At 29.9% G+C, this 27246-nt stretch overlaps 1 protein-coding gene across 1 annotated transcript in view; it reads left to right on the plus strand.

The window, feature by feature from the left end:
* LOC113370649 overlaps window positions 1–27246 on the plus strand; it is a 219443-nt gene that overhangs the window by 140765 nt on the left and 51432 nt on the right. Inside the window, exons 2-3 of the mRNA XM_026611347.1 lie at window positions 21697–21954; window positions 23516–26496. Coding sequence (XP_026467132.1) covers window positions 21697–21954; window positions 23516–26496 — 3239 coding nt within the window. The remainder of the gene's footprint in view (window positions 1–21696; window positions 21955–23515; window positions 26497–27246) is intronic.

Consider the following 27246-nt stretch of genomic DNA (forward strand, 5'->3'; position numbering starts at 1 on the left):
GAAAGACGGTTGATTGTAGCGTTACGGTGGTCGAATGGTTAAGGTCGTGGCCGGTCACGCGGCGGACCGGGGTTCGATTCCGGTTAAGGGTGAAAATAGTATGTAAGCGAAATTGTAGGCTTAAGGTAATAAATGTTAGGCGGTTTAGATATAAGTGTAAGGATTGAGCGTATACGGTGTGGTGGTAAAGGAACGTACGACATAGTATTTATAAGCCCTATAACCACGTAAAATGGTAATGCTTAGGTATGGTTTAGGTATAGGTGATAACATACGCAAAAAGAAATTTATGATATTAGGGTTATCGTATAAGAATTGTGAATGTTATATAGATTTAATTTATAAATATTCTTTCTTCTATACAAATATTTAGTTTGCTGGTTAGTTTTTTGACAAAGACAGGACAAAAGTGCAAGAAATGTCGATTTGGTTCTTGAGTCAACGGAGCATCTGGTTTAAATGATTCAAAAAACATTTTACATTTATTTACTGAAGGAAGAAGTGATTAAATTTTTGGGCAGGTCCAATAAAAAAAGTAAAATATTCTCTGTTAAATATTAAATATCGGTACGAAAAGTTCTAGCAATTTGCCTTAAGGCACGCCATGCACCTCTAGTTTAGTCTTATATTATAAGAACAAAAAGTTCAAAACCATCGGAATCGAAAGGTGAAAGTTTTTTAGGTAAATTTGATTATCAATCAACTTTATTTATACTAAAATAATTATTAACTAGTGGGGTGGGTGACATCGTGTCTTAATTTATAAGAATTATATGAACTGAATTGCAAAGTTGAAATTATTTGTAAGGTATATTAGAACTATAGTCAGAATTAAAATTAAATCTGAATTATTTTCTATATACAAAAAATTCAAAAAAAAAAAAAGTTGAAACAAATTTTTTTTCCCAAAATCAATTATTTTGTTAAGACAAGCAGAAATTTTTTTGAATCAATTAAATCGGACGCTTAGTTCTATCAAAAACTGCCAATTTTTGTACATTTAACTTCGTATCTTCGAAATGGCTGGGCCTGCCTATGCGAAAAACTAATAACCACTTCTCCCAATCATTACTAATTGAATGTTTTTTAGATCATTCAAATCGGATGCTCCGTTCTCTCTATTTTCTGCACTCTTTGCTCTTTATCTCCGTAACTGCTGGACCTGCCTTTGCCAAAACCTAATCAGCACATCTCCTTATCGATAGAAATCTAATGTTTTTTGAACCATTCAAATCGGTTGATCCGTACGCCCGAAAACGTGGACGAAAAATTGTATCCATACATACATACACACACACACATCAATTTTTTCTGAGGTATGCCAAAATGTTTAGAAACCTTCAAAACGTCGAGAAATGTAAAAATTTTCAATTCCGATTATCGGCCCATTACAATAACTTACCCTACGAGAAGTTAATATGAAAAATTTTGTAAGTTGTACCAATGATTTTTCTACCGTAGAAATATTTTGGCTGTTTTATAGTAGTATATTATTTTTTTTTTTAAATGTTTAATTATTTATTAATATTAATTGTGTAGTAACGATTTACCCATGCGAATAGATCAAGGATTATTTTAACCTTCGAAAATTTATTAATACATTAATAGTGATTGTACAGATATATATGTTTAGTTCACTTTTTTGAAATTATTGAAGATTATTGGAAAATATGAGAATGATAAGGATTCACCACCATAGACATGTATTGTGTTTAAACAAAAGTATTTGATAAATACTATAACTTCAGCAAAAGGTCTTACAATAATTTATAAACAGCTTTCTAGACTCTAAAAATTTCTGGATATAAATCACCCCAAAAAAGTTCTAGCATTTTAAGTATGGGAGTTGTTCGAAAAAACATGACTAACTAAATTCCATAATATCGTGAGTGGGCAGGCAAAAAAACAATAATTAAATTAATATATAGTAAATTGATTATTGATATTCAAAAAACTTAACAAAAACCACAGTGCTGGACCGAATTAACGGCATTTCGATGTATTTATATGGAAAAAAATGCTTCGAGATATGAGCGATTCGACATACGAGCGTGGTTACGGAACGAATTAAACTCGTATGTCGAGGCACCACTGTATTATTTAAATTACTTTTTGCTATAAATGGATTTATAAAACTTCCACTAGTGAATTCAGATGTTAATACTCAATAGTAATACATTAAGCCACAGATCCTAAGTTACATATATCGCTTTTTTGATAGGACGAAGTAGTTCTTCCTATATATATCCTTATTACAGGTGGAACTGCCCGCAGTCCCCAAAATGACGTATTCTCAATTAAAAACATATTTTTGATATATATTGCCAAGTGAATTGGTATCACTACTGCATGATATTACGCCATCGACCACCTATCCTTATTATACGTACATGAAATATAATATTTATCTCTATATTGAATAATGATACACAATTTATTTGGAACTGATAATAATTTCCTTCTCATCATAAGGACTGTTTAATATGTCCCTGTACTTTATTTGGTATACTTCAAAACATCATTATAGGCTTGTGATCATGTAAGATTTTTTTTTATCTTGTTCCTTATTATTCCGATTGTTTTTAGCAATTTTTTTAAATAACACTTTCATCTAATTTACTTGCACATACCTTAATATTTTTTGTATAGTATTTTTGGTTTGGTCAAGGCCCTACTTCATATATTGAGATATTAGCTACAGTACGAAAAAATTAAAAATGCATTTTTAGGTCAGAACATACGTACGAAATTACGTATATAGTAGGTATTTTTTTAGCACCTGCATATATTATGCAATCGATAAGAAACTTATAACTTGACTAGTAAATTATTGATAAAATGGCATGCCAATTTGTGATGAATTTTTCTTTGTTTTTAATATTTTTTATTTAAAATTAGAATTTACTTAAATTTTATATTTTCTGATCTATTGCTTTTTTACGAAAAATTGTACCTTTAAGTTTAAGTTTCAAACTTACAGATTGAATATATTATTCGATATTCCAATATTCATATTGGTTAACAATAACAATATTTGTAAATCTGTTACCAATTTCATACTTTCTCTCAGATTGCTGGAAAATCGCGCAATCATTTATTTTTATTCGCTTCTAGATTTCCAAATCTAAAAGGTCATAGATTAACATTCTTGCAATGATCGATATTTTGCAATGTACCTCTATTCTATTCGGTCTGGATGATATTTCAGAGCGAAAGTTCAATTTCCTAAAGTACACTTAACAGTTTTATGTTTCACCAATTGGTATGATATTGCATTTCTCTTGATCACACAAATATAAACAATTTTAATCAATAGAGAAATGCATACAAGTGTTTAATTATTTGATTTTCCTCATCAGAAAGTACTGAAAATGTTTATCCACTTGATTTAATCTGATGACTTCTGCTTTTGAATTTTAATTAGCAATTGAAAATGTATTATTATTAATTAACTGTGTTTTATTATATTAGTTATTCCAATAAACTGGGTTTTGACTGAATTTACTTCGCAAATAGTAACCAATTTGGTTCAATAATTGCACTACGATTTTACACATTAGTGTATCTGATAAATTATAGATAGAACTATAGAAGAATATAATTAGTCATTACTTTTAGAAAAGATTATTATCTTGAGAGAATAATGATATAGCGATACTAAAAGTATTAAAATACAAAGCCTTAAATTATTATCGTCATAAAAACGACTGCATCTAACAAATTAAAATATATATGTATGGAAATTTAATTAAGAATTAATTAACACATTTTGAGTACTGTAATAAAACATTATTAGATCTATATCTCTAAGTAATTTTTACATAAAGGTTTTTATAGACGTATGTAAATATTTTAAGAGCACGTTCTACTGTAAAACAAGTTGCTTTCTAAGCAATTCTTATGTAAAAGTGACTGGAAAGTTGAGAGATAACTTCTAATCCGATTTTAATCTCAGATATCTACTGTTATTGTTTCTCTTGCACCTCCAATTATGTTTAGCTTTTGATTCACCGCCTACGATTTCCTGCAAATATAACAATTTTTATTATATTAATTTCCTTGTTCTAAAGATAGACGTAAAATTATTAGTGTCTATTAGTAAATGCTCTCACTTTCTTTGTTATTATGGTAATCTTCATACAACAATGGGCACCTATCAAAATATGATACCATTCGTAACTTTCTCCATTCAAGCGTTGCATTTTAATTAAACTTCCCTGCTGATATAAATTATCTTCACGTTAGGTAATCAGAACACTTCATTTGTAATATATGAAGATTCGTTGGGTTTTTAAATTAGTTTTTATGGTTTTGTATTTCTACCAAAATAGAATATATAATTTGGTTATAAAATAGTCAAAGAACACAAATTAATTAGCTCAAATGGCATAATAGCCTTTCTCTATATAATAGATGTTATATTCTTTGAAGCAATTTTAGAATATTTAAATTGTAATTTTTACTTTGAGTTAACTGTTGAACGTTTTATCTAATTTAGATATAATTAAAACCTTTGAAAAAATTTAAGTGCTGTTTTAAAAAGTTCTTATGTACGACTTCGTGCCTAGTAGTGACTTTATTGACTGTATAGGATTTGTTAAAATTTTACAAATTGAAAGCATTTTACAAGTGTATGACTGATAAAATTATTATAGAAATGAAAAAGCTCGGCTTTCTTTTTGTCATATTAAATATATAGAGAATATTTTAATATAAGTATCGGCGATACTGTATCGCTATTGTCAAAATGACATCGATTTGAAACATCTTTGCATTTTAAATCTAATAATAAAAAGGTGGATAAATTTATTTCATTTTTAATGTATATTAATTTTATTCTAATAATCAATAATATAAATTTTGTATACGTAGTTTAATAATTATGACATAGACACCAATGTACATCATAAAGTTCATTCTTTGAAAAATCATAAATTAATCTTATAAAACTAAATTAATGCATGTACTTATACATCAGTATCCAATTACATATTATTAATTTAATATAATTGATAAACTAGGTATAAGTGGCATTTTGTTTTAAGCCAAATTACATGAACTTCCCGATAAGTATAAATCACTTCGACTTAATTTATATAAATTGAAATTTATATTTATATTTAGCTATTTAAATATAATTTTAATGTTTTTTTTTAAATAAGGTTTTCGCTTTCATTAAAAATTTATCATTACTATTTTCAATAGATATCTTTTAAACAAAAGTTACAGTGCACAAATACGTGCTTGTATGTCCTAAAAGCGCGCCTTTTATTCGAAACATTAATTTTTTTTTAATTCAACAAGTTAATTGAAAATTCAACCAGAAAGTTTAATTACGAAGAAGCAACTCGGCCGATCTCTGCTTAAACACGAAATACAACTGATCAAACAGTTTTTGAAAATGTTGCACTAAATTATGGTAAAACGTTATAACCTAGAACTTATTATTGCCTGGAGGCATAAATTTTATGAGATTTTTGAAACACTAAAAAAGACAAATAATATTTTTATTATGAATTTAAAGTTAGTCGGTCTAGTAGAAGTTGAGAAATCGTGAGTATAAAAAGAGATTTTCGAGAAAAACGCGTTTTAAGTTTGTCATAAAAGGACGTTTACTGTGCTCAATAAGCTATATCTCCGAAAATAATTTAAATTTTGCAAAATCCTTTTAGACACGTATGCTTAAATAGTTAAACTTTCTAAACTTTCTTTCTAGTTAAAAATTCTAGACCAGAATATAGATTAAGGTGGTTTTATTTGTAGTATAATTTTAAGCTTTCTTGAAATCTTTGTATAAACAAAATATGCCATATATAAAGTAATTATTTGTGTATTATTAGCTCCATCAACAACTAAACAATGTTGTTCATACAATGAATGTTTGTTGTTTCTGGTTCAGGAAATCGAGCACGGTTTGCCTGTCGAGATCAATTTTCGTCCCGTCGGTAATATTTCTGTTATTGCGAATCTAATGTTCGGATTCGATATCGAGTGGATCTATCTATAACTATTTCCTGTGCAATTATTATAAATGATCGTAAATTTTCAAAAGACGAGTTCCAACCGACACACCTAGCTGTCAAAGCCATGCGCGAGCGCGCTTCTGTCTCACTCCATTTCCTTGTTTAATATTATAAGTGCTGGGGCGCTCATATTCATGTCAACATCCGGAAGGGTGGGGCCCTGGGATCATTCTCTTATAATCTATTCAGGTTTAACTTTTTATCTTATGACAGAACTAAGCAATAGTATAAGCAGAAGGAGTTGTAAACGTAGACCTAGGTCAAATACATTTAGACATTTGTCTTCATCACAAGGTTAAATATAATTTTGTATTGTGTTATTGGCACGCTTAATAATTCATGGATTGCTTGCTAGAATTATAAATGACATGTTTGTGATTTTTTGATTGGTATTCATATCGAGCTTTGGCATACTTTAATTTGTAAAGATTAGTTTTTTTAACGGTTATTAACCCTCTATGGGCCCGCGTAACTTTCAGGTCAAATTCAATTTTTTTTTTTATATTTCACCCTTTTTCATGAGATGGTACTTATATTTTTTCCGTTATATTTAATTGATCATGTATCTACATGAGATATAAAATCAATTGAACTAAGGTAATTCAAGTATCGTAAACTAAACAACCGTGCTCAAAAACAAAAAGACTAACAATGAAAAAAAACTTTTGTTACGAAATTGACAATGTGATCGTTTTCCTTATAACAGCGATGCCGCTCGATTTAAGACGATGGCTGTTTACAAAACTTCCGCTCTCTACTTTCAAATATTGTTCAAATATTCATAACTTCATTTGTTTTTTATGTAATATGGTGGTTGCCCTTGTTGTCAGCGGACTTTTAAGCTCTGCTCTACCCTATATGAAGTATCTAGTTATTATAAACTCTATAATTGATTAAAGATGGTTGTTCAACTTCTCAAAGTTGTTCTTAGAATGAATATAGTTGTCCCAGTTGGTAATACGTCCCAGTTGGATTTCCACCTCGTGTCCCGGGTTTTTCCAAAAGCAATATTTGTCCCGGATTTAGATCTTTTGTCCCAGTTATTCTAAAATTAATAGGTAAATTAACAAAAATTACATAAACGAACAAGTGTTAATTTTTTCAAATTAATTATGAAGAAAATTGAGTAGAGTTTTATGCAAGGAACAAAAGCGAGAAAAACATAAAAACATAAATAAAAGAGTATTACATATAATGGAATGATAAAGTTTTTCCAAAAAGTCCGCAATTCCTATTAAAAAAAAAATTATTCATATAAAAAACTGATTTCTCAGTGTTTTCTTAAGTAATATTTGTTATTTTGAAGTTATAGAATTTGTTATATGTTGACCTATTTATATTCGATGATTTTTTTTATTAGAATATTTCCTTTACCTCGTATTTTTCATTGGATGCAGCAATAAAGTTTAATAAGTAAAAACCGTCTGTTTGACATCAGGCTATCCAAAACGGGTATCAAACCTGCAATCTTCTGGTTGGAAGATCATAGCTTTAATCACTAAAAAAAAATCCACAATTTCTACATGGCTCAGCATAATCCAATGGGCTTTTTCAAAGTATTTTATACATTTTTCAGAACTATGTACTGTAGGAGTACTTTGCTCACATTAAAAAAAAAATTGAAGGAAATTTATTATAATTTTTCAAATATTACTTACTGGTATATCTCCATCGAAGAAGTGTTAGGTATATTTACCAGACTAGAATTGTTTTACTTTTTGGTTTACTAAAAAATTCAGCTTTTCTCACATAATGAGTGAAATTCTTTATATTCTAAAATTATATCTATATTTGATTAATGAATTCGATTCTTTCATTGTTTATTATTTTATATTATATATAATGTTTTATAGCAATAATAATATTATTTTATATGGTTGATTTCGTGGCTAGGAAATAATTATTTTTCTGTACAATATGGTAATTTTATGGCAATTTACATGCATATTGTATAATGAACACGCTTTCTTCAAATTTGTGACAAACATATAATTTTCACTTTCTTTTCACGTTTATCTACGTCTGACATATTGTAGGTATGATATATTTTAACGGGTTATCTTTGATATGCATTGTAGTATTTTAATTTACATATTATTTACATAAAAGTGTAAAAATGCACAGTTATAGACGGGCAAATGTAGGTATATGAGATTTTTTATAGTTTAGCTATGACTAGAGCTTAACTGTTTAATTTGATGTTAACGCGTTTCACATTTAATATGCATTTTAACATGCATTTATAGTAAATGTAGAATCGTAAAAACTAATTGGCATACAATAATTTAGTAGGATACTGTGTATGTGACAGTATTTATTGACGTCTAATTTTCCTAAACTGGTCGATACTTCGTAAATAAATATTGAATATTTTTGACGACTTTGGTGAAACTTTGTATCACGATAGATTTCGTAGTCTGAAATAACATACGAGAATTTTTTTTTCGTTCCTTTACCATTCAGCATGTCTGATGCAGTTTTATTCTACGACATTGCATACTTCTGTATCTAAAATTCAATTTCATCAATACAAATAACTGGTACTGGTACTTTGGTACTCCTCCTGATAGAGAACACAGAATGTCTGGTATGCAGTTCGAAGCTGAGAAAAGCTATCTATTGAATACTGAGAATTATAATTTTGCAGCTATAAAATAAATTGCAAAACACTGCAATGGCACATGTCTAACCTTGGCTTGTTCACAATACAAACAAAAAAAATAAACGTAGACATTCTACCAATGCTTCTTACATAGAATACACACGTCTCAGCAGAAGTGAGATAAATCCGAGTCCGCTTGAAAGAAAATGATTACGTTACATTATGCAATCTGCGATAGGGATGGGAAAATTTCTTGGAATTTGGTACAAATGAAATATATTATACGCAAAATGTAAAAACATGTGAAAATTGTAAAAAGTAGCAATTTTGAGTTTTTCAAAGCCAGCTGCGTAGCAGTCTAACGATTAAAAATAGTAAGTCTTGGCACAGAATCCATAGAAATGTAAACAAAGTTTGTACTTATTACTAAAATCTCTATAAAATATTTGACAATTTGATGTGCATATGTCTAATGATCATTTTTAACCGCAAAATGGCATTTTTCAACTTTTTTATTCGATCTCCGAAACCGCTAGACCTGCTTTGTGACGCTAAATCATTTAAATCGGACGCTTCGTTCACTCAAAAACTGAACTTTTGCCTCATATCTTCGAAACTGCCTCTGCCTATCCGCACGTCTCCCCATCAATAGAAATCGAATGTTTTTTTTAATTATTCAAAACGGTTGATCGGTGCTCTCAAAATCGTGGACGAATTTTGTATCGAAATATACATATATACACACATTTTTTCTAAAGTATTCCAAAATGTTCCAGAGGTCTCCAAACGTAAAGATATGCAAAAAAAATAACTTCAGATTTTTTTGGGATTGGGACTTACTCTACGAAAAAAATGGTAAAATTCTCATGTAAAAGCACTGCCAATAGAGTAGAAAAAATTTAAAACACTTGCTGCCACATTAATGATGATGCTGCATGTATTGCAGTAGTGTTCATAAGTATTTTTAATTAATATCAACTTTAACTTTTTATATTTTTGTATATATAATTACGCTCTATTACTGATATCTCGGTATATTAATATTCTTTCATAAGGATTAAATTTTTTATCTCAACAGTTATATTAAATAGAAAAAAAATCATAAAATATTTTACTGAATATTTGATAATTAAACTTATAAACTATAATCCTCTAAGAGCTTGAATTTACTAAAAAAACCATCTGATTTATATTTATTTGGTACATCAAATTTTTATTTGTATACTACAAACAGGAAAGTTTTCTAGTGCATTTTACAGTCTTAAAAGCAACTTTAGTTGTACCTACATGCGATTGAAAATCATTTGCTGCATTTAAATTGATGAAATTGAGAATATTATTTTCAATTTGATGTCAATATTATTATTAAGAAATTTAAATCTATAAATGAAATACAAAGATAAATTTATTATTTAAAAACGTCCTGTCTGTGAGTTTGATTTTTATTTATACATAAATTGACTACATTGCTGGAACAAAAGCAAACTGATCATGTTTTACAGCGTTTTTGAAGGATATACTTTATGATAAAAATTTTCTGATAAAACTAGTCCCTTCTTTCGTTAAAATGTGGCAAATTTCAAATATCTACAGCTTTAAATATTGAAAAGGCTGGTATTTATGATAAAATTGACAACCTATGAAAGGTTTAATAAAATAGTAGATACCGGAAATTATTGCCATTGTATCAGTGACATTACCTTTTCTATCACCTGTCTGTATGAATATTGTCCTTTTTACCTATGATATCGATTATTCTATTATATTTTCTAACCCTAACATATGAAGAAGCATTTGTATGAGAGATCGCACGTTGCTTTGATACCGTTGTATATCGTCAAATGCATTCCTTCATCTTGTACTTGACTAATGCAATATAAGATTATGGCACATTATCTTAAAATTGAAGTAGTTAAAGTTATTTCAAGATTGGTTAATTTGAATAGTCGAAACTGTTAAGTGCCCACTTTGTATTAAAAAATAAATGTAACTGCAAGTGTTTTATTACACCGTCTTACTTCTTTTGGATATGGCATAATTTTTTTCTTGCCTAATATAAATATGGATTTAACTTATGTTTTTTGTATTATTAATGATATTAATATTATTAGTTTAAACGTTTCAAATTTTAAAGAACTACTTAGTATTGTCGGGTGTGGATGTGTTAATGTTCACCTTCTCCCCCAGTGAACAAGCGTTCACTTTTAAGCGTTTTGTTAACTTTTTTTTTAGTTTAGTTAATTTTTATCATTAACAGTAAAAGATATATAAATTTTGTATTTGTGTCAATTGATAGTTGTTTTTATATTGTAATTGACCTTCTACTCTCATAATTGTCTTTCATATTAGAGAAGTATAAAAATAAAATTTTCTTACGCTACTTGAAAATTATGAAATATCTCTGGACACAGTTATGATTTAAAATAAAGCATATTGCATCAGACATTTATATGAAGACTGCAGATTGCACGTTGCTGGTTGCAGACAAATTGCAACAGAGATTCAAAATATTTCATATATTTTAAAATGAATTATCAGAGATTTAAAGACTCAATCAAATTTAATAAAAAAAATATTATAAACTAACATCTATTACAAAGTCTGAAAGAATGCTTGGATATAAGATTTCAGTATTCAGTACCTAAGTTATACCATTGTTTAAAGATGCCATATCCCATAATTTAAATCGTTATTGTTCCCATTTACATGATATTATATTTCACCTATATGCAATTTTTTATTTCCAATGTGTTATGTAAAATCTTCAAGAATCGATACGATCATGTCTTGATGAGTAACGGTTGTAATAATAGAAATGATGTCATTTTTTATGAGCATTAATAGAATAATAGAACAATATTATGCATGGATTAAAAAACTAGTTTTCTACAAACCCACGGAATTTTTAGAAAATCGAATCATATTTCTGCTTTGTATTATTACTTTAATCATTCTTACTACAAGGCTTTGCTAAGACTTTAGTCTTGTTATGAAATGTATATGAACGATGAACTAAATTTTGCAATTATTAGCCAAAATTCAGCAATTTCATTTATTATTTAAATTTCGAATTACGACATTTACATTTTTTTATTACCTTACTTTATGACTCCAATTCATAGTGATTATTTCAAATTTTGCATGTGGCTGCCTTACTTTTTAAAATGAGTCACTTATCACATAAATATATGTATGTATAAATTTATATGTATGTATATATAAATTTATATGAATGTATTATATTTATAGCCACATGAATATTTGCACAAGTTTTAATTATCAAAAACAATGCCATCGTTTATATTTATGTTACCTGATATGAATTTAAATATTAAAATTATCAAACGAGTCCTATATCACTCGAGGACACACATGTATAATGTTTTGAATAGGATCTACAATGACCTACCTAGATTTCTTGTTGAACACATCATTTGCATAAGAATGAATGGCTATAATACTTATAAGAAAATACACAATTGCCAATCACTAAGTTGTTAATAGATAATGAAAATGTGTGGCGAAATTGCTTGAAGAGATTGAAGTTTATTACTACATTTTCTAATGAATTACATTTATAAGGTATTTTCCATTAGGAACGAAGTGATTTGTGGTAATCGAAGTTTCTGATAGATAAAGAGGATAATTCTTGATTTGGTTGTCGAAGAATGTATACATTTTGGAGCTCTATTTTGGAACACTCAATACTTGATAGAAAACAATAAAATGTTAAATCATTTTTTTAAATTATTTTTTGCTTCTTCAAATTGCTGAGCACTACAATACGAAATCAATCTGTACTAATACAGAATAGTAATACTTATACAGAAAGTCTTTTTGTATTTTAGTGAAGTGTATTCTCATATTTGGAATAACATACATTTATTAGAAATAGACCATGTACCAGAAATAGACTGCTTTTAATCACATCACGATAGAGTATAAAATTGAATCCATTAAATTAATTTGTATGAATATCTTTACAATTTTTTATAATTCGAGACTATTTTATTTACATCTACATCAAAGTTAGTCACAATAAAATTCTATTATGTGTAAAATCTAAGACTTGTGTTGTACTTTTACTTTGCAATTTAAGATATCTCTTTGAGCACGCTAAATTCGCACATGTTTTAATTTAAATATTTGTATTTATAATCAACAAACACGAGATTTCTTTAGTCCATATATATAATAAGCTGTAAAATATAGTAAATAAGGTAGAGCAAGACCTAAAATAGATCCACCACCAATATCTAAGTAAAGTTAAGAATTTTTTGACTACAATATTTGAAAGTAGAGGGGAAAGATGTATAACCAGCCATCATCTTGATTCTTACGACGTTTTTAGCGGAAAATAAGCTGCAATGTTTGAAAATCCATAACAAAAGTTTATTTTCTCTCGTTGTTAGTTTTTTTGGTTGTGAGCACTGTTGTTTAGTTTACGTGAGTTTAATATAATTTTTAAGTATATGCTATTTAATTATTTTATATATATATATATATATATATATATATATAAATATATATTGTTAATTTTGGGTTTGATTCAACGTTTTTTTTATATAACCGCTACATATGAGTGGGTTAAAAAAGACTTGCTGTACCTTGACACTGAAAAAGGTGTAAAAAATAGATAATTGTAAATAAAATATTACATTAAGTTACCAGAAGCAATTTTATAAAAGGAGTTAAATAAATAATCATTCCAACTTTTCTGGTGAATATGTAACAGACAACTCTGTATGACGAAATACCAGATCAAAGTTATATACATTGTTGTCTCTATGTAAATGTACCCATAAAATTCATATTTTGCATTGGTTGAATAATATAACTATTATTGCCTAAAATCTTTTTAAAATTGAAAATAAGACATTGGGCCCCTGGCCGTACCATTTTACCCCGCCTATAGGGTAAAAAGAACCAGGTGACAAATTTTTGATAAAACAGCAAATAAAACACATTGCTACGATGAATTAGCTGGGAATTTTCTGAACATAGTCAGACAGTTGTTTGTTTGATATGTGTTATTTGCTGTTATATAATTGGTTTGGTGTTCAGGTGTTCACAATATAATTGTTTAAAGACAAATTGGACCTTAAAATAAATTTATCTTTTATATCATCGTCTTCCAATAAGTTGCAATAAATGTTTTACAACTAGCCGTGAACTTTTCTCTTTCAAACCAAACTACATAAATGCAAGTAAAGAATCTGTGAATCAAATTTTACTTTATATTGTTCAATAGATTAACCAAAAACATAATAAACCTAATTTTTGCGGTGACGAGAAACTTTTTCAATAGATTATGCGTTTCTTCGCCATATCCGTTCTTTCAGTAATTATGCCTGTGACACAAAACCACCGTTTGCTTTTATTCGTTTACAGTTTACTCGATTGCAAAAACTTGATTCACGATTAGATGACACACGATGATAGTTGAAACATAAACTGGAACAGGAAGTTTATTAATGTCCTCTTAATAAATAATAATTGTGGATAATTAGATGAAACGTACATATTACAAGGTATTGTATTGTTTGCCAATATGTAAAGCAAATCATAAGGCTTCAAAGCATTTCCAAAAATATATAATTTAGATATAGTAATTTGCTTATTAAAATAAAGTAAATTAATAAATTATTTAAAGCTACATTATAATTTAATCAGGCATTCATTAAAATTAATTATATTATTTCTCATCATGTATTCCTATGCTGATACATCTATATTTGGAAACTCTCATTGCAATCGCCTTCGAACCACAAATAGGATCGTGTTGTTTGAACATAAAAGCTGAGCCAGATATCAGTAATCGAATGTTTGATTGATTTCCTTAATTACTTCTACTTTGATTAAATTGTATTTGCAATCGGCTTGAATTTTATGGGCACTTTTAACTATGGTTTCCTTATGAAAACGCTCAGGGCGATTGTGCAACAAATCTTGTTATTTCACGGTTTTAATATATTGCCAGATTGATGAGTTGATTCTGCTTTTATATTAAATGTATGCTGTTGGGCAAATAATATCACCATTGACCCAATCGAGATACTAAAATTTTATAAAATTTTATTGAACGTGCCATAGGATAGGTTAATTTATTGAGCAATACCCTATTTCTTCTTTATTTTTTATAAAATACCTAATCTTGTCAATTTAGCAAAAATTATATTGAATCCAAATAAAACATACAATAAAAAAAGCAAGCTTTTATCAACAGTTATTCTAGTCGATAAAGTGATTAGAAAACAATGTGTAATCACAAATTTGTAATTTGTTAATACATCAGACATAATAATTATAGAAATTTTAAATATTATATTTAAAGTGCAATGCAAGAAGTTGAGTCACAATTTGGTCCACAAATTTTGAATAATCATGATTCAAATATTTTCTATTCATTCACAACTGTATTATAATTGCGTAGCTTATCGGGTTTGAATTAATTAAACAACATGAAATGTAAACTTTGTTTATTACTTCTGGCAATGATTTATGACTTATGCTAATAAATCAGGTAATATATGAGTCAATAAAAAATTAGGAATGTTACGTATCAAATTTTTGGATCGTGGACATTGATAAGAAGAAAGAACCGTGTTTAAAAATTAATTGGCAATTGTTAACATCGTATCGAAAATAGTTCTTTGGATATTTTACCGGTTATATAATTTCTTGTATTAATAACATTTATTATCACCGTCAGCAAATACAAGTATAGATAATTAGTCATAACTGGATTGGACAACTACTGGGTTGCCATCCTTTCAAAATCCATATAATAAAAAAGTCAAAACAATTGCTGAATGTCCTAAGTGTGACAGATTGTAATTAAAAAAATTAAAAGAATAAAAAAAATATTATTGAGAAAAAGTCGTTAAAAAGTTTAATTTACCAAGATACGACATATTAATTTTGCAAAAAAGTGGTGAAATGTAATCCGATAATTTAGCAATGCCGGATTGCGTGCACATCGTACTTTTCTGTTTTAAAAAGTCTGTAATTTTAAGATAAATAAAATTATTGAGGATAATACACGTTATAAAAACTTTAAATTTAAGATGACACAGAATTTGAGATAAGAAATGAGAGGTACTTCGCATGTTCCGTTGATTATTCCAGCAACATAAGCGGCTCGAGAAAATGCCTTCTAGAAAGAACAATGCGTTTTTGTTAAGTCCATTGTTCTTAGATTCTGAAGAATTCCGAACGGCATATATACTTGTCCTACACACGTCAAACATTTTAATACAAAAATAACGGTTTCCATATTGCGAAAATGTACAACTAAATCCTGATGCAATATGCCATTTGACACCATAATAAAAAAAGGTCAAATTTCTCGGAAACCTGCATCTTGCAGTTGCATCTCAGTTTATAGAGATACAGCTCAAACTGTATATGAAAAACAGAACTAACAAAACATCACTAGTTTCTTCTACAATTTTTCTGTAATGTTTGTAAAGTCGTTGTTAAAGATATTAAGTCATTAAGAGTATTGAATGAGAAGCGCCGGCGGGTACCTACAAAAATCTTTCTCACGATGGAGCATTACATGTAACAATTTCCATACCCTTTATAAGTAATGCAACGAAGTTTATCTGAAGCAATTTTGATTTTACTGTGTGCCATAAACGATACCTATCAAAAACATAAGGATTGCTTTTGAATAAAAATACTTACAAAATAAATGAAAATTGTTGCTCAGCACACTCTTTTATATTTATAAAATTCAAATATTTATTTTGATTGTTTAATATAAGACTTATTTTTTTCCAAAGCATATTATTGCCACGGTCTATAAACAATTGCAGAAATGCTATTAGTTATGTTAGAATAAAAGTTGAAGTTAATAAATAAGCAATGCAGATCACAACGAATTTAAATACATACAATTTTAACGTATGCATATGCCCAAAGACACATATGCATATATTGTTAGGTTTTTTGCATTTCTTTTCTGCACCTAATACTTTATTGATTTATTAATATGATTGCTTCATTCCTTAGACGATCTCTATAATATTTTTGTTTCATGATTAATTATAAATATTATATATTCCAACAATTCCAGATATGCATACTACACATAGTTTATAATCTGTAATCATTTGTACGAGTCATTGTGGACTAAAAAAAATTAATTAATATCATTTATGTGATTCATGAGATCGTGAAATAAAAATGCGATTATACTGTTTTGTTCGTTAAATTGATATCGCAAATATTCTTTAATATTTGTGAATCTGTTCGTATATTTTTCGATAATAAGAAAATAATAGTGGTTAAACAATTTGAGGACTTTATATCAGAATATAATTTTTTTTTTTACCTTACGTCCTATGAGCTGTTCGGCTGAAACTTCTTCATACTTCATATTTTCTAGATGGTAACCCAATGGTTAATCCATCCATATTTGATGATTTTGTTATTAGAATTAATCTAATAGGGCTGACTTTTTATTGGTGCAGCAATGCCGGGCAAGGGCTATTTTCATTTGGAAACATATTGCTATCTATATTTCCAAGTGAAAATCGTTGTCACTGCAGCCTGACAACAGGCTGCTCGAAGTGTGTATCGAACCCGGGACCTCTGACACAAGTCCCGTCGCTCTTAACCGCTTACCTACGGGCGAGCCCCTAGAATATAATTTGACGTCTTTATCTTAGATAAATATCAAAATGCAAGTTTTCAAAACAGCTTTTAAATCATTAATAATAAGGCTAAATCAATTTTGTTTTCATGAAGGTTCACAGCCTCTGATCTTACACCTCTCACAATCACAGGAAGGTACCAGTTCACAATACCGTTTTAAGTTAATAGATACAACGTAGAACAAGATATTAATTTGTATTAGTGGCTTTAAACAATTTAATAGTTATCGGTCGTAGCCTCATTAAATTTTATGCTTCGGTATTTTACCATGCAATTAATTATTCAATTCAACAACTGTTCGGTTTTTTATATTATTGATCATTATGAGTTTTTCCATTCGTACCAACCAGTGGCTTAGACAGCATGGAGATAACAAAAGATTAATATGCTTTCACATAAGATTTATATATTTTGTTTATTTATTTGTTACCACCGTAATAGTTTTAGGATAAATAACTGGAAAAAATATGCACATTCGGTATTGAACCTTAAATTTTATTCAGTTTTATTAAAATATTTAACAGTATTTTTAATACAAATCTCATTAACTAACTACTTTCACTCGTCGTCCGTCTTCAGCAACTCGAGATTTTCTCATATTGATTAAATCTCTTCGGGTGTTCTGAACAATAATAACATACAAAGATCTATTCTTCAATTAATTCACCGAGCAAAATTCTTCAACGGTTGACCTTTTTCAGAAAATAAACGATGACTTTTTCCCCGTCTGACATTTAATGATTCAATTCTTTGAACTTTCAGAAACATTCTTCGAATAATTGACATGTCCGTTGCATAGAATTTTGTTCCACTGGGGAAGGTATAGTGAATTCTGAATATGCATTACATATGTTCGACCTGACACCTTTCGTTCTTAATTCGTTAATTAATATTAAAATTAATATAATAAAAACTTTATTTATTATTTAACACTAAAAACCATCTTAGATCAAGAATAAATCAGAGAACATAGAAGGATGCACCTAAGTATTTAAACTAAGCAATGCATCAAATAGTTACTTTTACATCTAACTTAATTTTCAAACTTTTTTAATAAACTATTTAATGCAAATCTTATGGAAAGAATATTATATAATGAGCAGTGGCGTAACTATAGGGTGGCAGGGATAGCAAAAAGTTACATGCCACTCATACAAGAAAACCCTGGCTCAAAAGGCTGCAGAGTGCAGACTCAGATACATTTTTAATTCTACTTTTTGCTGATTACGCTACTTTTTACATTGATTCCGTAGACAACAATTGGAAACTGTTTAAATTAAGCCAAGTGCAATGTAACAATTTTTACTGGTGTGGCCCCTTCACAAAGGGCTCCATTAAAAAAATGCGGCTGGCCACAGATGATTAGTTCAATATTTTGATATGAGAGCTACCATGTATGAACATTTCTTTATGATATATGAGAACAAATGCGCCTGCTTGGTATAATTCATATCAACTCTTGGTCGCGAATTGAAATCGCTAAACAACAGTCGTAATAAAAATATCGTTTTAAATCTATATTTAAAAGGCGAAACAGTACAAAGAACAGAAACCTGTTTGTCAATATATTTGCAAATTTATTATATTATTTTCAATTAACAATAGTCATATAAATAATCAAACATTGAGTCATATAAATATATAGAGTCAAAAGATTTTATTACTTAATTGTTACATTATACTAATTTCTCTATAATACACAATGAACTAAATATTAACCTTTTAGTCAAACCTATTCCTCTATCAAACATTCTATTATATTCAGTATATTTATTGTCATATTTTAAATATTAAATTTTAACTCTCTATAAAATTGGAAATTAGTTATTTTTATGATTGTGCTATGGGCGCTATGGGCGCTATGTTTAATTTATATCGATCTTGTACAAAGTATTTTAGGTACAAAATGCTATAAGCGTACAGCAGCTTGTATCAATTTAATATTTTAACATATGCCAGTTTTATAATAATACCAATTTTTAATATAGTCAAAGAACATAGCATAATTTATCACACCAGGTTTTTAATTTATTTCAAAACTATCAACATTAGATAAGACAACAAACTTTATTATTTGTAGAGAAATGGATGCATATTCAACCCACCGGAGTTGAGTCTTTGCTAGATTCTACTTTCCAGCCATCGCAGATGGCTCTACGAGAATTGTATGCTTAACTTTCAACCTGGACAAAATTTAAAATTAGTTTTCAATGCTTTTCGTTATTATCTCACGCGTTTGTGTTTATCTAAATGCAGTAACTTTATATTTATATTTTCTGTACAAATGTTCAAAATTTTCAAAAACTATTTTAAACGTAAGTATATGACTACCCCAATATGAATACCTTGGCCAATTTTTTTTTTTGAATTTTTGTGTGGTGTTCTTAACATAATAATAATTAATATTGAAACAATTCACTCCTCAATTAAAATTATTATTATTATTATTATTATTATTATTAATGCATATGTACCTGAATTTTTTATACTCCTAATGATGATATGTCTACATATATCATTCTATGCAAAATGGTCAGTGACCTGTCCCATTTCGAACTATGCGGAAGTCGTTCTAAATGCATAATTCTAAATCTAATACAATTTGATATGCACTAAAGATTTAATAAATTGCAAACGGCTAGCTAGGTAGATGGATTTACCTATTTCACATAGATATAGTAAAACACATTGACTCTATATAGTAACTTAGTATTACATCTTTCTATTATTTACATTTCTTTATGTGCAAATATATAACTAGCAAACTAGTTGATATTTTGTAAGCATAATGCATGTAAACATATAATAACTAAGATAAAAATTAATTATATTTTGTAACACATGGAAGTATAAACTACGTTATTTATTCTCAAGTCCTTGCCATCGCTTCGCCTTTCGGTTCTAATTAAACATCAAAGAAGTTCTTCAAAGAGTTTACGTCTCCACTAATGGATTCTTTAGACAATTAATTTTACTTAACCAAGATAAATTGAATTTGTTTACCAGTTTGAATTGAATTTATTCTAACATTTATATAATCTAAAGCAATAGTTTGTAAAAATCATGGGACAAACAGGTATTGTTTTATTTGTTCCATTCAATCCATGGTTTTATTTATTTCAACAATAATTATAAATTAATTGGGAATATTTTAATTTTCATATTCATACTATACTCATCGTTTTGCATTTAAGTTCGAGGATTTTTGTGCCATTAGCAAGTTTACATTGAAATACAAGATAGGGCGAGGCACTAAGGTATATTTTGACTTTAAGCAATTATACTTGTTTATCTATGATTATACTGTCTAAAGCAAATTAACCATATCACAATACATAACATGTGTCAAACAATTAACTATCGAACTATCGAACTATGTCAGAAAATCCAGTTAATGCATAATTATAAAATGTGTTTTTTTAGTAATTTTCTAAAATTTGTTATGTGTTCCTTTTTACCTCATAAGTGTGTAAGGGCAGTCAGCGGGCAAACAGATCCAATGATTTATTTTCAATTTCAAAGGAATTTTACGAAATAATAGCTAAATTATTCATCAAATCATCAAAATTATTCATCATATTCATCAAAATCAAATTATAAATTTAATTGGAATATTTTTTGCAAACATAACACCTTGATCTCGTATTTCTTCAGAAATATTTCTCAGCAGAATTGATCTCTTGTAAATGACTTTTATTTTAACTTAATTTACTTGTCCCAGGGATAAAGTTTAGTTGGACCATTTTACCCCACACAAATTTAAGCTTTTATAGAGGTTATATAAAAACGCCTGTTGATTCTAACTTAAAAATTACAATACATCTTATAAACCAATTAAACGACATATACCTAAACATTATATTAAAGTCTTGTAAACTTAACAACAGTGCTCACAACCAAAAAAGCTAACAACGAAAGAAAATACTTTGGTTATAGATTTTCAAACATGGCTAAAAATGTTTTTTTAATCCTGAATGCAACGTTGCTTGAATTAAGGCGATGGCTTGTTTCACACATTTTGCTCTTTACTTTCAAGTATTATAGTTGAAAAAATTCCTAATTCTAATGGTTTTGGATATTGTTGGTGACCTTTTTTTTACTCTAAGCCTCGTTCTACTCTAAAAGAAATGAATAGAACTATTTTATAAAATCTGATTTGAGTTGCCATTTAGTTTATTGCTTAATAATCTTTATTAATATACTTAATAATTTTTGAATATTATTTAAATAAAACCATTTCATTTTTTATGAAAATGCTGCAATACAAAAACTTAAGATGATTATGCATAGAAAATATTGATTGATTCATTTTTAATTTATTTTATCTCATAATATTTTTCTCAAATATCTTATAAAATTGCATTAAAATATTTATTATATTTATTATATTGTTTGATTTTCGTTTTCCAGATGGCGGTCTTTTTCTGCCTCCGCAATGTGCCCTTTTAGAGACAATACTTGAAGAAGAAGACGAATGTGAAGAGAGCGACTCCTGCTCCGACGACTGCAGTTCTGGTGAAGATGAAGAAGAAAGTTGCTCGTCCTCCGGTTCACCAGGAAACGATGGCAATCACTCCGATTGGGGCGGTTGGGGTGGTTCATCTGCTTCTGATGCCCAGAGTGTTATACATATTGAACCTGAAGGTGATACCAGCCTTACACTTGATGGTAATAAAACTTACCTACTCTACTTAAATATTTTTTAAATATCGTGGAGACAAACTAGTATAATTCTATTTATTTCAATGGTAATAATAATTATTAATATTGTTAAATTGAGAAAATTGATTTATTATTTTAGTCTTGGTTTGCTAGAAAACTATTGCTGTTACTCATATATTTACGTAAGAAGTTTTAAACATTGAAACTAACTAATTAATTTGGAGGATTTGTGTAGATTGATTGATTGATTTATGTAGGAACGATTATAAATACTTATATGAATATATGCCTGAATAGCAATCTATTTTCATACATTGATGAATGATTTTGGAGTTTATATGTAAGCAAAGTATATTAATGCATGTTACATTGTAAACATATTGCTAATGCATTATATCTAATACACAAATGCATAAATCTCTTTCGCCTTGTCTGCTTTATTTAACTATTTTGCAAACATAATATTGACGTTAACGTTAAAGAACGTTAAATAAAATATTTATTATTCATAATTAATAGGTCAAAAACTACAACTATGCAGACTGAAATAATTTCTTTTCTTAATAATCGATAAGAACATTCATTTAATTGTGTAAAATTAAAATGCCAGTCCGTATGATCTCATACTTTTATATAATCAACTTTGTATGTAAATATATTCACCTATGACCACAGATCAGTTTAATCAGCTAAATGAGTCATTGTGATTTTATTGTGCAATTTTAATGTAGACATTGAATGAAACATCATTAAATCAAATCAATTGGGCATAAAGCCTTGCATATATATATTAATAAATACTGGATAATAAATCAGCATATTTTACATTTTTTTCACAGTTATATTAAAATTTATATCAATATATAAATTTATATAAATGTTATTAGTTAGATCTTTCCATAATTTTAGCAATTAAAATAACATTTCATATTATCTTAAATATGCTACGACTTTCTTAGTTATAGTAGAGCATCCTTGAAATTAAATTATTCTGTCTATAATTACATTCAGTTCAATTAGCGATATATGTAATACACTAACATCAGCGGCGTGCAATTTTTGTTATAAAATATTACATCCATAAATAATATTAATCATTTTACTATTTTTGCAATATAGCGTATAGTTATAACATATTGACAAAATTTTGGCATATATTTGTATTATAATATGATAAGCAATAGTCAAATGAAATTCATGATTGAAAGCTCATAATCATTGTATATTTCTTCAAATCAGAACTTAGAATTGAATTTATTATTAACTGATCAATTTGAAACCTGCTGTTCGTCAAATAAGAACTTCCTTCACATAATGCGAATAGAAGTCAAATATATTTGAATCCTTCAAATCAGCGATATATAAACTTTAATATACTATGTTGTATGACTAACAATAATTGCGCAGGATTGATTGTGAGAATGAATGATTGAAACATCATGAAATAATTAATTATTAATATCTATTGAATCGATTTAATATATTTGACTATATATAATAATTGTTAATAATTTAAATTTGATTAAAACATTTTAAACTAATTTTTAAATATTGTTATTGTTTACAGAACAAATTGATGATAGTGGTTCAGAACGCGACTTCGTATGCCCTGCAAAACGACGCCGCTGCATGTTTGACCAACCTCCGCCTTATTACGCCTCACACGATCAAGTCCAATCAGTTTATAACAACACAAGTTGCTGCCAAAGCGACGAGGATGCACGTTCATTCACGTCCCTCAGTAGAAGCAGCAGTTTGCTGCAATTTGAATCGTTGGAAAGACAGCTACTGCAACAAAGTAGCGAAACAATTCAGCAGTGCGGTATCGATCTTACGGATGGTTTGTTGACTTCTGGACACGAAAAAGAACAAAACAATATTATAGATTCGACTAGCGAAAGTTCAGATTCAGAACTTTCTGATGCTACAGTCCATTCCAAGACTGATGACCGCCTGGCGCCTTTGCACGAAGTTACAAAAGTTATTCAGCAACGCTCCGCTGAGAACTTGAGTGAAGATTCCGGATATTGCGATGGCACTTGCAACTTTGTGAAACTAGCGAAGTCTAAATCAATCCCTTGCTTTAATAAATACGGCGTCGCCACGTTCAACGCTTACAATGCTGCTGTAAAACAGTCTGTAGATTTTGCAGGACAGTTCGGCGCAGAAGGACGCTACCGCAGGCGATGCAGAAGTTTTGAAGATGTCACATTGGAACCTGACATGTCGACGCGAGTTTTAAATATAGACACGGCTCACGAACGAGCGCGTAAATCTACGACGGCGACAACAAGCATGTCCGTAGCCAAGAGCGCGACGTCTTCGAAGGCCAGAAATAAACGCACAGGCGTTTCCTTAAGTTCGCCCTGTTTGCTTCGAACTTTTGCGGATTTGAATTTGGGACGAGTTTTAAGGAGTTCTTGGAGAAGGCGAGATTTCAACCGCCAGCTAGATCGATTGCAACTTCTCGATAATACGTACAAACGCATACATGAAGAAGAACATAGCGGATATCATTTTGAAGATTGTGTGAAGGTGTCTAGTGTGCCAGAGGATCTAAATCTATGCGGAGATGACGCTAGTTGTGATTGGTCTTTATTTACAAGCGCTAGTAATTCCATAGCAGCAAAAAATTTCGACTTATATGATTTTAATGATAGAAATTCTGTAAATAATAGTAGTGGGAGAACTCATGCATTTACTACGAGTTGTGCCGATTTGACAGCTTTGGACTACGCGGAAACCCGGCGCTCACGAGTATCTTCGTTTGCTACGTCAATGATGTCTACGCCCAAACGACCTGTTGCTACGCCTAGAGCTCGGAAAACAATATTTGATGAAATTTCAGAAAACTTTAATAAGAATGTATCGATTTTAACAGATCGAGAAGTAAACAGTACTTATGTTATGCCAACAAAGACTTCAAAAGCTACCTTTGATATCGACCCGACCAATTTAGTAACGTGTTATGCCGAAAGTTTAGAGAGATGCACATTCCCTCTGGATTCATACGATGACACGTCATATTCAAGCCGGTCTGATGATAAACAATCTCAATTTTCTAATTCTGCTGTGTTCTTTCATTCGACACCTGCAAAGAGAGAATTTGTTGTCAGTACGCCAAATCTAAATTCAGCGGTTGCAGAGGAAAGATTTAAAGAGAAAGTATGCAAAGAGGAATTACGAGCTTCCATGCAGCATGTGCCAATTAAAGACGAACCCATAAAACAGGGAATTTTAGGATCGAAAAATCAATCGACTACATCTGTAGGTACCGGTAAAGGAGTGCATTTTTGTCCTATAGTTTCAGAAGTCAGTTGGAGGGAGCGAAGCTACTCAGAAGATACGCAAAGATCAGATTCCTACGCGGAATCTTATAGCAGTGAAGATGAACCGTTGTATCAAAATGTTTCGAAATGTGATAACAAGTCGCGCGAACGCGCTCCATCGCCGCGACCGCAGACCATTTATCAGCAGCAACAACAACAACAACAACAACAGCAACAATTGAATTCGATCGCGTCCGCTGCAATAATAACAAAGTCGCACGTGGCTCCCACAATACGGGATTATAAATCTGTGACGGAAGATCCTCGTTTCGTGTTGATTCGTCAGCCCGATGTGCCTGTGCCCGTGAGCGGCTCAGAGGCGACGCGATCCAGTACGACGGACGGCCGAGCGCGCCCGAGTGCAAGCGCATTGTCCGCAACACCGCAAGAAGTGATCACAACAAACGAACCGTCAGCGCGAGTAGTACATGTGCTAGCCGTAATAGACAATACCGCGTCCGATGCGAAAAGTGTAAGTAAAAAACGCAGTAAAATGGACGCGAACACAGTGACCGCGAAAATGACAACAGCTTTCCGTAAGCCTGTCAAAAAACCAAGTTTTCTCGCTCGATTTACTAGTTTCCGTTTCTCTACGCGTAAGAAAAACAATGACATTTCTAACCAAACAAAAGCGAATGATTCGCAAGTGATGAACAAAACGCAACAAGTGTTTCCGAAACAAGATAACCCCGCGCCGGAAAGTGATTATATATACATACCGTTGAAAGGTCCCGACGTTACGGACAAAATCGAGTGTCAACAAAACGCACGTGACTTTGAACCCCCACTCAGCAAAGGGGTTGTAGTGTCTAGTAAGCCGCCCTTGCCGCGCCAACCCCCGCGAATTGTCGGCGTTTGCGCGAAAAGGAGCAAAACCGAGCAGGCGCACAATAAATACGACAATAATTCCCCGAGAAATGTTATCGATCCGATAACAACAGTGCGGTTAGAAACGTCCTTAGACGACGAGCATGGTTTATCACGAAGGACCATGGCTCGTATGGTGGGTTTGATAGAAACTGATCTTGACACCCATGAGACAGTCGTGTGTAATGGAAAAGCGCGAAGTTTAATCGATCTAGGTGAAACGCAAAATCGACATAACCATAACCATAATTTATCCCTGGTGAACCAGCCGAACGCACAAAACACAGAACCGCCTAGACCGCACAAATCCATGGAGTTCTTATTGGACAAGGAGAATCAACGGGAAGCACTGGTGAGTTATTAACATTATACACAACTATTTAGCTATGTTCAGTAAAATTCTTACAACTCAGATAGTTAATCATTGTAGTACTAATTTTCAAAAATTTGTCATTTTTTAAAGAATTTTTACTAAATAATAGCTTTATTAAGCTTTACACTTTTTCCATGGTAAAGGTCCAGTTTGTCATAATTAGCCTATACACACGTAAGCTTTTGTAAAGGTAAACACATCTTATAAATCAATTAAATAACGTATACTTAAAAATCATAATAGGTTGTCAAATATCCGCCTTTTTGTATTATAAACCAAGAGCAAAAAAGCGGAAGGGAGATATTTGACAACCTAATATTAAGGTCTTGAATTCTTGATTAAATTAAACAACAGTGATCACAACCAAAAAACTAACAACGAAGGAAAATATATTTGCTATATATTTCCAAACATAGTTGCTCATTTGCAATTTTGCATTTATAATTCTGAGCTATTATATAATCATTATAATGAATCCAATAAATTCCAAATTGAGATAATGCTACTCACGTTGTCTGCATTGTTAAAAGCTCATATTAACATTATATATATCGGAGGAGAATAACGAGAATTAACGGGAAACTCTGGTGAGTTATTAACATTATACTATTTTTATTGATAATGTCGCGGGAAAATGATTTTTCATTTTCGTGCAGCTATATCACTCTTATATTATACCCACGGGTTTTTGAAACCTAATTGCTTAAATTTTATATTTTAATAATTTAT

This window comes from Ctenocephalides felis, unplaced genomic scaffold (genome assembly GCF_003426905.1).
Source record: "Ctenocephalides felis isolate EL2017-DRISC unplaced genomic scaffold, ASM342690v1 CF-g0.4_SCAFFOLD_00845, whole genome shotgun sequence".
In the NCBI taxonomy this organism is placed as follows: domain Eukaryota; kingdom Metazoa; phylum Arthropoda; class Insecta; order Siphonaptera; family Pulicidae; genus Ctenocephalides; species Ctenocephalides felis.